At 55.6% G+C, this 17672-nt stretch overlaps 1 protein-coding gene across 2 annotated transcripts in view; it reads left to right on the forward strand.

Annotated features, from left to right (window-relative positions):
- Positions 1 to 17672, forward strand: part of INPP5D (inositol polyphosphate-5-phosphatase D) — a 123385-nt gene that overhangs the window by 38321 nt on the left and 67392 nt on the right. For both annotated transcript variants that reach the window (XM_045034633.1, XM_045034634.1), the window contains exons 3-4: positions 14330 to 14480; positions 17002 to 17173. In XM_045034633.1, the coding sequence (XP_044890568.1) occupies positions 14330 to 14480; positions 17002 to 17173 (323 nt within the window). The remainder of the gene's footprint in view (positions 1 to 14329; positions 14481 to 17001; positions 17174 to 17672) is intronic.

A 17672-nucleotide genomic window follows, 5' to 3' on the forward strand; every position in this document is an offset into this window, starting at 1 on the left:
CCTACCAAAGGTACCAGAACACGCAGGCAGAGAAACTGGAGGGTAAGCCCCTTTCGGAGTGCAAGAGCGCAGAGCCTGGAGTAAGGGACCTGAGACCTGGTTCAAGTCCTGGTGCTGCCTCTTACGAGCCAAGTCACTTGGCCCTTCTGAGCCTCAGTTTCTTCCTCTGCAGAGTGGGAAGACCAACAGAAACTTAAGGAAAGTTGTTTGGGTACTTGAAACATAGTCATCCTTCCTTCCTTCATTCTCAGCCCTGAAGTAAATACGTGATGCGTTTTGTCACCCAAATGCTGAGTTTCTGAGTGCGCTCAGTCTCATCAGGGCATTGAGTCTAGCTGACTCAGGGACTCACGGGACCAGAGGCCCAGCTACCAAGAGGGTTTTGGACTAATCTGCGCAGAAGGCGAGGCAGGGTGTACACGAGAGTGTGCTGAGCCCCAGGGAGGGGAGGAGGGAGGGAGCAGGGAGGGATGGTAGTGGTCCTCATGGGCAGCCATATTGGGGGGGGGGGGGAGGAAGCTAAGGGCTTCAAGTCTGATCAGTTCCTCCATTAAGTGGTGGGGAAGGGGGCAGGGTTCCAAATTCTTTGCTGTTGGCCGGGGGCCTGGGTGCAAGGCATGAAGGAGAATCCTTGCGTCGGCTGTCGAGGGAGGGCTCAAGATGGACAAGGACCCAGTTGGGGAGTTGAGCCTTACAGGTCACATTCTCCCAGAAGTACACCCTGAGCTTGAGGACCAGTGATGCACTAGAGAAGAGCTCCCAGGAGAAGTCTGGAAGGCAGTGGGAGATGCAGGAGAGAGAAGGGGTGAAGCCGAGTGGTGCGGGTAAAGCCTGAGACCCAGCCTGATCCGCTAAGAGCTCTGGAGTGTGAGTTACATCTCGGGTGTTATCCCCCACGGAGGCGAGGAGCTGGGCTTTTGACACCCACCCCAAGGACACGTCAGCCACCTTGGGTGGGCACAGGGAACACAGAGCTCCCCAGTCTCTCCCGAATCTCTGTGCGAGTGAGGTGGCTCCAGCGCCCAAGCGGAATCGTCTGAGGTTGCAGAGTCAGGCCTTCAGCAGCAAAGCACAGAGCCCCCAGGAGAGTGGGGACGGGAGCAGAGTGGTGAGGGGATCCTGGGAGAACGGGGCAGGACACCAATAGCGTTCCGTTTAAGGACCTAGCTGTGATCGGAAACCATAATTTGTATTCACGCAAATACTTTGCGCGAGCCGCTCCCTCTGCCTGCCAAGATGTCCCCCTCTCTTCGCCTCATCAACTGCCATCCACCCTTTGCACCCCAGCCCAAGTGTTGTTTCTTTGAGAAATAATTCCTGACCCACCAGACAAAGTCTCTTTGTACGATCCTCCCAGGGCACCACGGTCTTCTCACAGCCTCTGCACCTTGGAATTATTTACTTGTTTATTGTACCATATCTCACTTCTTTGCCAGACTGTGGACAAGACCAGCACTGGGTCTGTGTTGGTCCCTGGTGAAAGCCTGCGGCCAAGTCCTGGGTGGGGCCCACGGCAAGAGGTTAACAAATGTGTGTGAGTGCTGCCTGCTGGCTCCACGAGCTTCCTGGCTCTGGTTTACTCCAGTTGTGCTCAGGTACAGAGGTGGTTGGGTTGCTGATCCTGGACAGTGGCTTGGATGGGCAGGGCCTGCAGAGGTCTGGGGCGGGGATGGGGGTGGTCCCATGGCGCTAGGAGCTCTCCTGGCCACAGAGGGCTGCAGGCTTGTTGGAAAGATGGTGGAGCCCAGAGGGGCCTGAAGGCCTGCGCAGAGGACAAGCTTGGAGGCTGGAGAGCAGACATTGTGGGAATGAGGGCATGAACTGAAGGAGTCGTCCCTGTGGCAGGTCCTGGTGATAAAATAAGTTGTGTCACAGTGGGCAATTGACCTAATCTCTTGGACGTTCAGCTTCCTCCTGGGTAAATGGAGATAATTCTGCCCTGAAGTTTCAATAAAAGGAAGACTCTCAGGAAAAGTTCATTCTTCCCTTCAAGCTTGTATCTGTCAGTGTTTGCTGCGTAACAAACTCAGAAAAAAATCTCAGCAGTTCACAACAAGAAACATTTCTTTCCCGGTCCTGGGCCTGCAGGTCAGCTGGGTGGCTGATCTAAGCTGGGATCTCCTGGACCCAGCTACACTGGGCTGGACTCCACGTTTCTGATCGGCTCCGGGTCTGTTCCTCATGCCTGTATCCTTAGCCCACGCTGAAGGGCCAGAGGCTCCCTAGGGCACGTCATCTCATGGCAGATTGCAGGGGTCCAGGGCGGGCAAGCAGAACCCCACATTGCCCATTAAGCCCTGAGCTAGGAAGTGGCACTTTTGCCTACATTGCGTTGGTCAGAGCAGGTCATGTGGCCAGACCCAACATCGGTGGGCAAAGAAGTAAATTCTTCACACTGTAGTGCAAGGTGTTGCAAGATGCCATGATGAGGGGTGTGGCTGTGAAATTCTGTAGCAGGGAAGGGCCACTCAGCCTCAGCCCTCCTTCCCAAGTAGAGTGAAGTCCGGGCTTCGGTTTATGTGAGATCCTAGAGAAAGCATGGAACCTTTCCCACAGGGCCTGGCAGCCTAACTGGGATGTTGGGTATGATGCATAGTTTCTAGCTGTCAACTGTGACTATTGACAAAGGACCCAGCCTTTCCCAGGGTCTGCACTGTGGGCCTGAAGTCCCCAGATGGGGATTCCCCCATTGAAACACCCAGACCACATGCTGGCAGGCAGAGCGTTGTCATTGCCTGACCCCTTGCCCCGACTATGGTGGCACCGACGGAGACCTCAGACGACGCATCTCAGAACTGTCATTTCAGAACCAGCCAGAGGCACCGCGTTACCATTCAAGCTGCAGCTCCTTTGATGTGAGAGGTTCAAAGCACTTTATAAGCTGTTCAAGTCTGCGAGGAGAGCGCGGGGCTTACTCCCCCTGCACAGATATCAGAGAGCGAGAGGCAGAGATTTGGGACCTCGTGATCTCAAATCCCAGTGGGGATGCCAGCTCACGAGCGATAAAGCTGAACGAGCCGCTGAATGCCTGGTGGGCGAGGGCTGTTGACCCGACACCGGGGCTTCCCCGGCGGGAGAGTGCAGTGGACAGGGCCGTTGGCTGTGTCGGTGAGGGCACGGGGCAGTCTGGGAGGGGGCTGGCTGCTACAGAAGCGGGAGCCGGGAACCGAGAGGCGGAGGGTTCCCAGCCTGAGGAAGGGGCATGGGTTGAGAAATGGAGATGTTGGCTCGGAGCACCGGGGAGGGATGTGGATTTAGAAGTAAGTGCAGACTGGCAGGGAGCAGAACTCATGCCAAGTCGTTCTGGGAAGTCTGCCCAAGACAAGGCAAGAGGAAAGCCAAGGAACCCAGCTTCAGGAAGTGGGGACAGGTTAGAACAAGGTAGATGGGAGACCCCAGCTTGATGGCCGGGAGTGAGACAGAGCCCCCCACCCCATGCAGTTCCGGGCTCACCGGACCCAGTGGGCAGCCTGGTGCCCGCCTGGGAGCTGGGGGTGAGCACGGCGTGAGCTGGGAGCCGTGCGCCCTGCTGGCTGCAGCTGGTGGGTGGGGCTGGGGCAGGCTTGGCCGTCCGCCCTTTTCTTCCTTTGAGCTTCTTGCCTCCTCACAGAGCTGCCACATGTGAGACCGAACCAGCCTCGCGTTGGCTTTCATGCTTTCGGTGCCTTCAGACATGTGATCGGGGGGGGGGGGGGGGGGGGGCTGCCACGGGGCAGGTCCATCAGAGACAGGACTGTGCCCACGGGTTACAGATGCCAGCCTCCCCACCCCCATCGCCGCCCACCACAGCTCGGAGGGCAGGCCCGCTGCCACCCAGGATATGAGCTTCTCCCACCCGCAGGGTTTCATGCCACCCAGCCCGCCCATTGCGCCGCTGGGGGCTGAAGTGTGCCGGAGGATCTCTGGCCACCTGGTCCCACCCCGAGTTGGCAGCTCCCTGTGTCTGCTCTCCTCCTTCCTGTCTAGCTAGAAAGTCCCTGACACCCCCCCCCCTCTTGTCTCGAAACTTTCCCTTGGGTGCCGTTCTTCCAACGGCGTCACCCATACAAGTCGCTTACCCACTCTGAGTCTGTTTTCTCAGCTGTCAAATGGGGCAACGGCATCCACCTGTGATATTAGGTTTACTGTAAATTAGACAACATACCTAACATACCTGGCCCGGTTTCAGTTTCTTCCCTTTGGGGAGGTTGGGGTCGTTACCCCAGAGAGGTTCCAGGAGACCCCTCAGAGGGACCCCTCCCCTGCCCCTGGCGTAGGGCCACAGCAGGCAACGGTGTTCTCGCTACCACGAACTTATCTCCTGTCTCCCGTGGCCAACGCCTGGACTGTTCACGGCTCCCAAACGAGGAAAGGTGGCGTAGAGCCTCTCCCCTGCACCTGGAGAGTCCTTGTTCCCCACCTGCTCCCTCTCTCCCCTCCAAGTGCTCCGCAGCTCCCACCCTCCAAGCCCCTTGAACTCACAACCCCAGGCTGTTTACAAAACATGGCAGCTCCAGGGGCGCCTGGGTGGCTCAGTCAGTTAAGCAGAGGACTTTGGCTCCGGTCGTGATCTCACGGTTCCGTGGGTTCGGGTCTGTGGGTTCAAGCCCCACGTCGGGCTCTGTGCTGACAGCTCAGAGCCTGGAGCCTGTTTCAGATTCTGAGTGTCTCTCTCTCTCTCTCTCAAAAATAAGTAAACGTTAACAAAAATTAAAAAAATAAAGCTTGGCGGCTCCAGCTTCTTGTGACTGCCAGAAAGTGGCGCCTCTGAAAGGTCCCACAAATAGTTCTGAGACCCTCGAAGACCCCTCAGTGTGCCCTCTGCCGGCACCGAGCATTGTCCCTTTCTCCTTCATCCGCTCCTGCTTGTGAGGGGCTGTGTCAGGGGAGACCCTTGGAGAAGTTTGTGCTGCCCTTTGGGTACCCCGGGGTCACCAGGGTCCCTGCCCCTGCCTCTGTCCGCTCGTGCTGTGTGACCCCCTACGGTTGTCTTCCCATTCTTGGTATGTTAGTATTATTACAGTTCTGAGCGTCAAAGATGTTTCCAAGATGTAGTTTTTGTACACAAGCCTCCAGAAACGTTTTTATCCAACTTTTTCAAAATCTGGCACTCTTAGACAAGATGCCTTGTAAATAAACCCCTCTCCTCTGTGTGTGTCTGCTTGTGTGCACGTGCGTGTGTTAAATGGGCTAGGTTACAAAAACAAACTAATTGCTGCGTATAGCTCAAAAAAGCATTTACATGTAACCGAGGCGCAGAGTAAGATAAATTAATCTTAAGATAAGTTGTAAAGTTACCATCCTTCCCTTTATTTATTTATTTATTTTTTAAAGTTTATTTCTTTATTTTGAGAGACTGAGAGAGAGACAGAGAACGCCGAGGAGGGGCAGAGACAGAGGGAGAGAGAGAGAGAGAGAGAGAGAGAGAGAGAGAGTCCCAAGCAGGCTCCACACCATCAGCACAGAACCCGACACGGGGCTCGATCCCAGGAACCGTGGGATCACGACCTGAGCAGAGATGAAGCGTAGGTAGTGTTAGGGACTGAGCCACCCAGGCGCCACACAAAGTTACTCTCTTTGCCTTTAAAATTGCTCACTATGTTATGAGGGTACATTTTGGGCCACTTGTACACCCCATTCCTCTCCAGACGCTCCCGGCTGGCGTCAGCATATTTAGCGTCTGTGCGTGCTTGCCTGAATCTCCTGTTACTGTGGCGGTTGGCAAACAGTGACGACTTCCATCATTCCTTCAGCAGTTATTAACTGGCATTCTCCCGTGAGGAAGAGCGTCTCCGTCTCATTTGTTTCCATCAGAATAGACTCACCAAGTGCGCGTTTATTCCATGAATTAGAATTATTGTTAGTATTCGTTTTGCTGCTCCAACGGAGCTCAGATAATCCTCTTTGTTTTCTGAGCATTTCCTTATTTTCTGGGACAACGGATGCCCCAGGTCGATCGCAAACCCTTCCTGCCGGGCCCTGGAATCGGCCTTCTCTCCCGGGAGCCCGGCTCTTTTTAGCGCTGAGTGGTGTTTAGCGACCGAGACCTGAGCTCCGGGTTTACTGACTGCAACTGCGGCATCTGTCGTTGCCTCCAGGCTGCGTCAGCAGACAGAGCTGGGACGCGTGTGGGTACACATGCACGCTCACACGGGCATCAGTGTTTACCTGTAAACAGGTGAACTCGCCCGGAGTTCACCCTGATACGTCCCCGTCCAATACGACACTACGGAGTTCATTCTAGCCTGACTCCTTTGACAGTGAGAAGCTCCGCTCCCCTGTCTCTGTATTTCTCGCCCTTTGTCCGTTTCCCCGTGCGTAGCCAGTCTCCTGCTCTGTGCCCCTGGGCCCCCGTCAGACTTCCTTCTAAGGTCCCGGCCACTTCCTTGTCCCACCTGTGTCTTCTGCCTGCTGATCACCTCCTTGGCCCCAGCCCCCAAAGCCCTGCTGGCCCTGGCCCCTTGAAAGAGAGAGCAGGGAAAGGGAGCAAACCCATCAATATGGTTTGTTTTAAGTTTCTTTATTTATTTTGAGTGAGAGAGATAACACAAGTAGAGGAGGAACGGGGGGGGGGGGGGAGAGAGAGAGAGAGAGAGAGAGAGAATCCCCAAACAGGCTCTACACTGTCAGCACGGAGCCCGATGCGGGGCTCAAACTCACGAACTGTGAGATCATGACCTGAGCCGAAATCAAGAGTCAGACGCTTAACCCACTGAGCCGCTCAGGTGCCCTCTGATGATTATGTCTTAAAGAGAAGAAAAGGGGCGCCTGGGTGGCTCAGTGGGTTAAGCCTCCGACTTCAGCTCAGGTCATGATCTCGCGGTTTGTGGGTTCAAGCCCCGTGTCGGGCTCTGTGCTGACAGCTTGGAGCCTGGAGCCTGCTTCAGGTTCTGTGTCTCCCTCTCTCTCTGCCCATTCTCTGCTCATGCTCTCTCTCTCTCTCAAAAATAAATAAGCATTAAAAAAAAATTAAAGAGAAGAATAAAAGGGGAGGGAGGGAAGGGCAGGGCTGACTGGTTTTTAAGGAGACACATCCTGGGGTCCCTCCCATGCCATATAGTTGAAGAGGGATTTCTAGATCTGAAGTTGGCCTCCAAAGCTCTTCCCAAACAGGACTATCCCCTCCTTTTTCCTCATTAAGGGACACTGACATCAACCGAGTTACTAAAACCAGAGATCTGGAGTGTCCTTCCTGGCCCCTTGTCCCTCACCGACCCCTCCCTGGCTGCTCCGGGCACAGCTCTGGCTCCATCCTGGCCCCTGGCCCTCCACCACACCTCCCCCGTTTAAGCACCAGAGTGGGGCTGCTAGGCTCCCCGCCCGGCAGACTCTATCCTGCCCTACACTAACTAGCCAAACTGACATTTTCAAAAATGTGAATCTGATCAAGTACACACGCACACACTTTTAAATGTCTTTAGTGGCTCCAAATCAATTTTAGAACAAAATCCAAACTCTGCAAAGCCCCAAAGGTCTCTCTGCTTCCTCCTTCACCCAAGTTGGGGTCTGCAATTCTTAGGAAGAGGTTTTGAGAGAGAGAAGGTTGTAAAGGATTAAGAACGACCCCGAGGGCAGAAGGAAGCCAAGGAGAGAAAACCGAGGGGAGGCAGAGGCGGTGGCCAAAGGGAGGTGGGTCCCAGCTGCAGCTGGCAGCAGAGGGGACAGCGGTGTCCAGCCCCTGCTGAGCTCCTCTCTGAGTAGAGGAAACACTGCTGGACCTCAGAGGTCAGGAGGTGATGCCCCAGAAACGGAGGCTGGGCCTGGACGTTACTCCTCCCTCTGCTCCATTGGCACGGTGCCTCAGGGGATGTGTGGGAGCCCCGGGTCTGGGGGGCCACGAGGCCTGGGCTGAATCCAGCCCTGCCCCCACTGCCCCTCTGAGGCCTCCAACGCCTCTCCAGCCTCCAAGGGAAAATGGGGACAACAGTGACACCGGCCTCCCCACAGCCCTCCCGGCCCCTTCTTCACAGCAGCCAAACGGTATCGTCACCTGGTCAAGAACCTCCAGTGACTTTCTCCCTGAACTTAAATGAAATGCTTTGCCATAGTGGGATAACGAACACGGTCTGGGGCTTCTTCCCCCGCTCCGTAGTACTTTCTCGTCCTCTGCACGGTGACTGCATATGCTTGTTAATTTAAAGCGATTGTATATGCTTGTTAATTGGCGGAAGCTTGAGGAGGGGGCACCTTGCAGCAGTGGCTTCCTGGCTCCCCCGTCGGATCCCACTCTGCTCCCTGTGCTGGCTTCCTCCTGTGTGTTAGGGCTCTTTCGGTTCCCCATTTAGAGATCCCAGACAGTGCTGAAGTTAAAGTTACCCCCTGGGAAAGTTTAGCCCATCCAGCGCTCTGGCCTCCCTGCCCTGCTCGCCCTTCCTCCGGAGGGTGTCTGAAAGTCGCAGTTATTTCTGGACATACCACATTTCTCAGAGTGCACAGCCCTGAGTCTCCAACAGACTGGATATACAGCTGCCCTTTGTCGCAAAGACCCTGGTGGTGGTCTCTTCCTGAGCCCTGGGGCTGGGGCTGGCCCTCTTCCCTTGCTGTACCTTCCCCAGGAGCACTGTACCTGGGTGAGCTCAGGGGCCAGATGGTGGGGGAAGAGGCCTTCCCCTGCAAGGCCCAGCCTGGCAACCCGCATCTCTGTTTCCTTCTGCAACTTTTCAAACGCGAGGCCTGTTTTATGCCATGAGCACATCTCCCCAAACAGAGGTGGGGCGGGTCATTACCCTTGAAGGGGCTTCAGGGACTGTTTGAGGCTGAGCCAAGCAGGGTCCCTTTCCTTCTAGGACTGAGAAACTTGTGGGGAGGCAGGCATCGCTGGGTGTGGGGACGAGGGCTTTGTGGAAATGCTAGTGCTGGAAAGTGCCTGGAACATTCCAGAGACGAGATTGTAACGGAGACAGAAGAGACCGGTGTTTTGTTTCACCCTCTGAACTACCCCCTACCATATTTTTTCCTGTGTGACTTTTGGCGATGAACATAAATTCATGTCCGTTCTGTCGATCCCACAAATCCCGAGAGGCGCCTGTCTGCTCTGTGCCCACACGCCGTAAGTTGACAGGCTGACCTAGCACGGGAGATGCTTCGCTCTTTGCATTTTCAAAGTGGAGCTGGTATGTGCTCTAGGTGTCTGCCGAAGAGGGAAGGAACTCACTCCTGGTGGCAGGGGAGTCGCCACAGAGCGGAAAGCCGGCCATCCATTGGCAGTACCCTGGGGAGGGTCTATAATCACGTGGGGCTCACGCTCTCAGTGCAAGTCTAACGTGGGGCTTCAGCGTTTCTCTGTTTCAAAATGACTCGATAAATCTCCTCAGGAAGGCAGTGGCTGCGGAATGCGGAACGAAGTCTGGAGGCCCCAACAGTCAAGGATGGAGGGCAGCCCCCCTTCCCCGAAAGCGCGGCTGGTTCCCTCTGCCCTCGCGAGCGCTGCCTTCCCACTGCTTCCCTGGGGGCCCAGCCAGCACCGCCTGCACGTGCCGAGGCTCTTCCAGTAGAGCCCACCTTCGCCCCCTCCCCAGCCCTGGTTTCCAGCTGGTGGAGGGGAGGCACAGCCACGTGAGGGCGCAGGACGGCCTGTCCTGGCCACAGAGGGCCGCAGCTCCTGCCGGACAGCCCTCTTGGGGTTCCTACGCCTGCCCCCCTTCGTGGGTGGTGCCGCAGGGCGGCAGCCGCTCCCCTGTTGCTGGCTCCGGAAGGCTGTACCCCTCTCATTGGTATCCCTGCACCCCCATCCACTAAATTCTCTCCCAAGGCCCTGATGTCGCGTGACATTCGGCTCCTGCCAGGACCTGAGTGATACATACAGCAGACTTCTTGTCAGCATTTGTAGGTGCAAGTTGTTGGAAAGGCAGCACTTTTGGGGCGCCTGGGTGGCGCAGTCCGACTTTAGCCAGGTCACGATCTCGCGGTCTGTGAGTTCGAGCCCCGCGTCAGGCTCTGGGCTGATGGCTCAGAGCCTGGAGCCTGTTTCCGATTCTGTGTCTCCCTCTCTCTCTGCCCCTCCCCCGTTCATGCTCTCTCTCTCTCTCTCTGTCCCAAAAATAAATTAAAAAAAAAAGTTGAAAAAAAAAAAAAAAAGAAAGGCAGCACTTTTGAGGGAGGGCTGTGGTCCTGGGTGGTGAGAGGGGGGACCTCCCCACTGCCAACACCGCCCCACCCCGTTTCTTGGCATCCCCCTGCCCCGGACCCACATCGGGTCCTCTCTGACCATCTCTCCTGGCTCCAGATACCCGGCTCCTACCCCGACTCCACCAGAGCAAGTCCATCCAGCCACTAGTTGCCGGGACCTCCCACTGTCAGGGCCCCCAGACCTGGCCCCTGTCCACAGGGTACGTGGTAACGTGGATATGAACGTGACCTGGCCCCCGTCCCCGAGGGACCTCAGTGTTCCCGCTGGCCCATGGTCAGCGCCCTGTTCACCTGGAAGCCCCGACAGCTGACTCCCTGCTCCTGTCATTGACTTGACAGTGTTTGCTAGGTGGCCCCCAAGTCTGGCTCTCCTCTGAGCAGCCCCATCCCCTTGCTGGCCACCCCACCCCACCCTCTTGGCCACCCTACCTGAGTGGAGAGCCTTTCTAGGTCCGGCTGAGGAGCAGGAAGGCCACAGCTGGGCTGCTCCTCTCTGTGCCTGCCAGGTGGGGACGCCCACCTCCTGTCTGCGCTGCACTCCTCACCCCTGCACCCCACCCTCAGCCTGGGCCAGCTCAGGAGCTTATACAATCCTGGGCACCCTGACCTTTTTCTCTTCCTGTTGCTGTTCTAGAATGTGCTTTGAACATAAGTTATTCCAGGAGTCTCTGCGAACCCCTTCAAATCTTAGTGCCAAGAGCAAATACTGATGAGAACAGTTCCTCCTCCGGAGAGACCCTGACTTTGGCCTAATTGGCATCCTGCCATCCACGTTTCCTCCGCGTCTGTGCTGCCTGTTGAGACAGGCTGCTCCCTGTTGACCCACACGTGCACAGCATGTCTTCACTCCGCGTGGGATCTGCTGCGTGTAGACCTGCCCCCTGGCGAGCGCCCCATGCCTTTCCTGGGTGCTTCCCTCTCAGGAGTGGTGGGGGAGGTGCAGGAAGGCCTCCCCTCCCCCCAGGAAGCAGTGCCTTTCAGTGACCATTCACTGGCTTGCGCACCCGTCCCCGAAGACAGTCCTTGAGGCCTGGGCTCAACCTTCACCGTCTGCCTTCCTGGGTTTGCCAGGCCCTGGCTGCCTGGCCTCCGTGAACCGTCCAAACACAGACAGGGTCCGGCATGTCTGTCCCGCCAACAGCACTCTGCATCTGTTTCTGGCTGCCTGGTCCTCCCGCCTGCCTCCTGCCTCCCGGGATCTGTAGGGATTAGACTCATGTTAGGGGGTCCTGTTCCTCTGCATGCTTAAGACACTGTATTTCATCAGTTCGAAGACGCTCATTTTCTCGCATTGAACGTTTCTGAAATAAAACGTGTCCATGCTTAATGGCGGATCATAGTTTACGCGTTAGCCTTTTTAGGACTACGCGTACTAACGTGTATCTTAGCATCGATGCCTCTTAAGTCCCACCTCCAGCGTGCCCCCCTCAGACACACATTCCTGGCAGAGAACCCTCTTCCACACTCGCATATGAGCCGTTTCCCTTTGGCTTTCTTTGGTGGTTTCATATCCTTGTTCCATACGCCTAAAAGCTTGTCGTCCATTAGCTGCAAATTCTTTGGCAAGGTGACACCACGGCTGCTTTAATGGAAGTGAGTTCATCGACCTTGCATCATGTGAGATTATTGTTGTTATTCTGCTCATTTTTGGTTTTGAACCTATTCTTGTTGCTTTTGAGAAGGTCTGCTGCTCAGAGATTTCTGGTTCCATAATGTTTGAAAGAGATTGCTTAACATGGGGCTTTGCGACAACAGGGAATGTATTGAAAATAATCTTTTAAAAAAACCCTTTGTTAAACTATAAATTTACTAACTGGCTTAAACAGCACAGTCACACACACATAGCCTCACGTACAGATTTACACGCGTGTGGTGCAAATGCACAAACGAATACACTTGGAGAGACAGAGAGGCCACGTGGAGAGCCGAGGTGAAAGTCAGGTGGATTCTTGTTGAAGGCTGATGCATCCTCACTACAGCATGGGGTTAACCACCAGGAGCAGGGCCTCAGGGACAGGTCTGAGTCCTGGTCTGTTCCCAGAGGTCTGGGTCTTTCCCGGTCTGGGTCATGCTGCTTCGTTTGCTATCCCAATCCCACTTACCTGTAGCCCTTCGTGAAGACCTCCAGACCAAGCAGCCACCCCCAGCCTCCCACGTCAGTCCCAACCATGCTGGAGTAATGGGTACCTGACTTGGAGGTGGGCAAGTCAGGACGGTCCGGCCACACTAAGCCAGACCCCCTGCGTTCGCCCACCTGGCAGGCTTTCCATCCCCCACCCTGTTGTCCTGTTGGCCTTCCTTCCCACCTGTGGTCAGTCCCAGCCCCTTCAGCAAGAAGGCTGCTGGCAGCCCCCAGGGGAGCATTTGGACCTCTGGTTTCAAACTCCAGCGACGGCACCTTCTCAGCTTATTGTAAAACTCCATGACTGCCAGCGGGCGCCTGGGTGGTACAGTCGGTGAGGCACCCGATTCTTGATTTCATCTCAGGTCAAGATTTCACGGCTCATGAGATCGAGCCCGACATCAGGCACTGCGCTGACAGCATGAAGCCTGCTTGAGATTCTCTCTTTCCCTCTCTCTATGCCCCTCCCCTGCTTGTGTGCACTCTCTGCCAATATAAATAAATAAACATTTTGAAAATAAATAAATAAAATTACATGACTGCCATGGACAAGATGGGTGTTATGAAAACGCAGGTGAACTTAGTGTTAGGACCCAGATGGCTGTGCTCTGACTCCAGGGAAGCCCCGCCCAGAAAGGGGCGTCCTTTTTGTATCATCCCTGTGCCCACCAACAGCCTGGTCCCTTTCCCCTGTCCAGCTGCACCAGGCTCACTGCTCCTCCCCAGAGCCCGGCTACATCTCCCTCCTCCACCCAGGGCAGCAACCCCACTCAACCGCTTCTTGGCTGGATCCGGAACACCCGGCCCCACACTGTCCACGTTTGCCCTCTGTGCCAGAGGGAGGGAGAAGTCCAAGATGCCTCTGGGTTTCTGGCTACGCCAGTGGGGACATGATGCTGCCATTCCTTGAGACAGGGAGCGCGAGGAGAGGCAGGCAAGGTACTGGACAGGAAGGGCGGACAGGACTTGGGGACACGGTGGGTTAGGAGGGTGGGGTACTGCATTCAAGAGAAGGTGAGTCTCATTGCGGCTCTCACATCCAGCCCTGCCGCCTGATAGCTTCTTGGTATGGGCGGGGCCTCAGTGGGTGGGGCCTCCATTAGCAATGCTGGCTGCCCAAGGCCCACCTTGAATTTTTTGCTGGAGCCACTGTACAAGCAAGAGGAAGGAGACCTGGCCCCAGGGCAGTTGAACAGCACTGCAGAATCACCTGCTGGCTCCTCTGTCATCAGCAACAGAGATATAAATCAGGGAAAAATACTGTGCTGCCTCACCATTTTTCTGAGTTTTGATAAAACAGAATTTTAGCAAATGAAAATATTAAAATTAAAGCAAAACAGTTGCCAGAATAGATTGCCTTGTGTTTAAAGATAAATTATCTTGGGCGGGGGGGGGGGGGGGGGGGGGGGTGGTGAGAGGAAATAAAAATAATTCCCCGACAGAACACACATGTACACACAGTCTAGAGAAACTTATTCCCATGTATTAAAAGTAGGTCTAGGGTGACTGGACATCTCAGTTGGTTGAGCATCCGACTTTGGCTCAGGTCATGATCTCATGGTTTGTGGGTTGGAGCCCCACATTGGGCTCTGTGCTGACAGCTAGGAGCCCAGAGCCTGCTTCAGATTCTGTGTCTCCCTCTCTCTCTGCCCCTCCCTCACTCACACTCTGTCTTTCTCTCTCTCTCAAAAAAAAAAAAAAAAAAAAAAAAAATTAAAAAAAACTAGGTCTCTTGGGGTTTGGGACTACAGGTGAGTTCTTTTTTAAAAAAAGTCTGTATTTTCTAATTTTGCCATAATGAAAATGTATTCCTTGTATAACCAAATGCTTTTTAAAATAAAAGTTAAAAAAACAAACAAACAAAGAAAAAGAATCTTTAAAACTGTCCTATTTGTGCCTTTTGCAGACTGGCTCTTGGGGCTGCTGGTTCCAGGATGTGAGGGTGTGGGCGTGGCGGACAGACACTGCGTGGGAGCCCAGGGCTTTTTCTGGATCGAGGTCACTCCCTCGGCCTTGTTGGTCTCTGCTACAGGTGGCCTTTGTGGTTAGGTGATGTCCCAGCCAGTTCAAATGTGTTTCTGTTTGGGGTTCTGTCCTCAGGCGTCCGAAGGTGTCCCCATGCGGTTCTTCACCAAGCTGGACCAGCTCATCGAGTTTTACAAGAAAGAAAACATGGGTCTGGTCACCCACCTGCAATATCCAGTGCCCCTGGAGGAGGAGGACGCAGGTGATGAGCCAGAGGAGGACACAGGTAGGAAGGGGTGGAAGGGAAGGCAGAAGGGGACCAGGGACCCTCTAAGCACTATAGGGGGAGAAGCCCTGGGATGTTTCTTTCACTACAAGGCCTTGTAGATTAAGTGAGTCTGATTATCAGAGGGAGAGAGGGTGATGTGGTGGCCAAGGACGAGCTAGCAAGGTAGCTCTGGGGTCAGACAGACCTGGGTCAGACTTCCTGTTCCCCAGCTTCATAGCTGTGTGACCTTGGGCAAACTACTTAACCTCTCTGAACCACAGACTTCTCTTAAAGAGACAGTAAAAATAATATGTACCTGTCGGGGTGTCACCAAATGAGTCACTGAATGTAGTACACAGTAAGCACTCAATATATGCAGCTCCCATCCTCATCAAAATAACTAGCTGCATTTCACTGTAAAGAGAATGGATGAGGAAATACTTGTAACCAACTGGAAGGCCTGTGAGAGAGGCGTTTCTTTATATCATCTCTAAAAGGAAAAAACAGTAGAGCCCCAGAAAAGTCTGTGAGAGTCAGGCCTCTCCTTAAAACCGTGGAGGGCCACAGACCCGTCAAATAGGAGCCCGGCAGAGGACTCTGAAGCACAGAACCCCACCTGGACGGCACCCTTTTCTCAGAAGTTCGCTTTCTGGGGCGCCTGTTCAGCTTAGTTAAGCGTCCGACTCTTGATTTCAGCTCAGGTCATGATCTCATGGTTTGTGGGTTCAAGCCCCACACTGGCCTCTGCGCTGACAGTGTGGAGCCTGCTTGGGATTCTCAGTCCCTCTCTCTCTGCCCCTCCCCTGCTCGCGCACTCTCTCTCTCTCTCAAAATAAATAAATAAACGTTTAAAAAAAAAAAAAGTTCACTTCCTAAAAGAAAACCTGAGATAAGTAACTGAGCCCCTCAACTGGTCAGGGTTCCTCCTAAGTCCCAGGGCCTGGAAACAGGTCCCCTGGACTTGCCCCCCCCTAAGAGGGGGCAGGTTAGACCAGAGATGCTGAGGTCCCTGGGCTGGCTCCCACCCTGTCCCTGCAGGCTGCTGCCCGCCATGTGCTGGGCACCCTTTTCACCCCACTCCCACGGGCTGGCTTGTGGGCCACGGGCCCATCTTCCTCCTGACTTCCTGGGGACCCACTCTGAGTGGTTGCACAGTTCATAGACCGCCTCAGCAGAGGATAAACTCTGAGGAGCGGAGTTCTCTGCGGAGGAGGTGAGGGCCAGGCAGAGTGTTGGAAAAGGACCGAAACTCCGTGGAGACTGAGACGAGGCCCAGGCAGCCCGTGTCCCTTCTCACCTCCCTCCGCTGAGTAAGAGGTGCCCTCATCTGAAATAGCCCCAGATGACGTGTTCCCGGGTGAGTCTGGGGTCACTCACCTGCTCCATGCCACGGCCACATGTCCCCCGGCTGTCCCCAAGGCCTCGGCCTTGATGCTGAGAAGCCGTCCTGCAGAAATGCCCTTCACACGCTGGTGTCCTCACTCCCCGCACACCTGATGGCTTTCCGGGGATGGCCGTCTGGAGAAAGACCCCGGCACCCTCACTAGCAGCTGGGAAGAGAAACCCAGTCTCGTGACGGCTGGCTTCACTTCCCCAAAGGAGGCGCAGTTGTGGGCTTGAACCCAAGCAGTGTGACAGTCACCCCCTCCGCCCGGTCCAGGGGTCTGATTTGGCTCAGGTCTCAAGGTGCTGCCAGTCCCCCAGGGCTCCAAACACACTCATATCACCGCAAGAACCCCAGGCCACGGAGAGTGTGACGAGCTCATCCTTTAAAGATAATGTCCCCGGGGCAGCCCTGTGGCAGGGGGCCCTGGTGTGGCCATTCGGTGTGGGAGGAGGCCCCAGACAGGAGGTCTTGGACCCAAGGGGCTCGGATCCCTCGTCCATCTGTGCTGTGCACAGGAGAGCAGTTCCCCTGAGGGTGAATGTGCAGGAGTCCTTTCTCCCAGGCCAAATTCAAGTTGTTTGTTTTATACTTCAGTTCTCTGGGTGAAGGAGGCCCTCGCTTTCTTTATTTGTCTCCTAGGGTATGGTGGGGAGAGAAGGAACAGCAGGAGCTGGAGGGAAAGCAGAGGAAGGGAGGCCGGGGTGGGAGAGAGAGGAGCCGGGCCTGCTTGCTCCCCACCCTTGCGCCTCCTGTCTGGGGAACTGGGCCTGTGCCCCATCCAGGGCCCCTGCCTCAGCCCTGAAAGCTGGCCTTCCCGCTGAGGCTGCTGGCTCCACCTGTCCAAGGCCAGCAGCCCTGCCCGGTGCCCAGCTGGCGGGTGTTTGCTGAGCGCCTCAACGGGCCAACCTAGCCGCACGGACAAAGACTTCTAAGACCGGGCCCCTGCCATCAGCAGGCCCCCCATCTAGTCAGGGAGCAGAGACAGAGGGGACCATGCAGGCACAGATGGGGTCTGTAACTGGGCGCAGCGGCCTGGACCCCCCTTCCCGACACGGGAGGGGTCACTACGCCAGAGACCCTCTGTAGCGGAGGGTGACCCTAGGAGAAGCGAGTGCTCAGACCAAATGGCGTTCCTGCTCTTCTCTTGAGTAGAAGGTGTCCTGTCCCCTCCTGAGCTGCCACCGAGAAACATCCCTTTACCTGCCGGGCCATGTGAGGCCAAGGAGGCCCCTGCTTCCAGCGAGAATCCGAGAGCCACCGAGGTCAGCTGGTCGAGCCTTTCCGAGCTATTGTTTCAGCGACTGCAGAGCATAGACACTAGTGGGTGAGTCCCTCCACCACGTGGCTCGCGTCTCAGAGGCCCGCCTCCGTCCCCACCATGCCCGGCTGCCTGGCAGGAGCTGGTTATGGACGGACGAGCGGTCTTCCGCTGCAGAGGCCTCGTCCAGATGTCAGGGGCCTATGCTGTGATCCCCTGCCCGGGGCTCGCCGTGAACAGCACGTGGCATCCTTCCCCATCACAAATATCGCGACTGCCGTGGGGTCCATGGAGTCCGATGGGCCACAGAGGGTTCACTGCAGGCTGGACCTGCCATGTGGCCCTTTCCTGCTCTGGGCCCAGCTCCGAGGGGGCCACCTTGGATCACCCATACATCGGCCAGATCAGTGTCTCTGTGTATGGTATGGGCTGTGATCTACACCGCACGCCTCTCCTTTCTCCGTGGGACATGCAGTCATTCTAATTCTTTAGAATCTCCTTGATCTGAGTCCAGGCTCCCGGGATCTTGTCCCGTATGTAGGCCCACACTGGCTCCTACGGGTCC

The sequence above is a fragment of the Felis catus genome, chromosome C1 (genome assembly GCF_018350175.1).
Source record: "Felis catus isolate Fca126 chromosome C1, F.catus_Fca126_mat1.0, whole genome shotgun sequence".
Lineage (NCBI taxonomy): Eukaryota > Metazoa > Chordata > Mammalia > Carnivora > Felidae > Felis > Felis catus.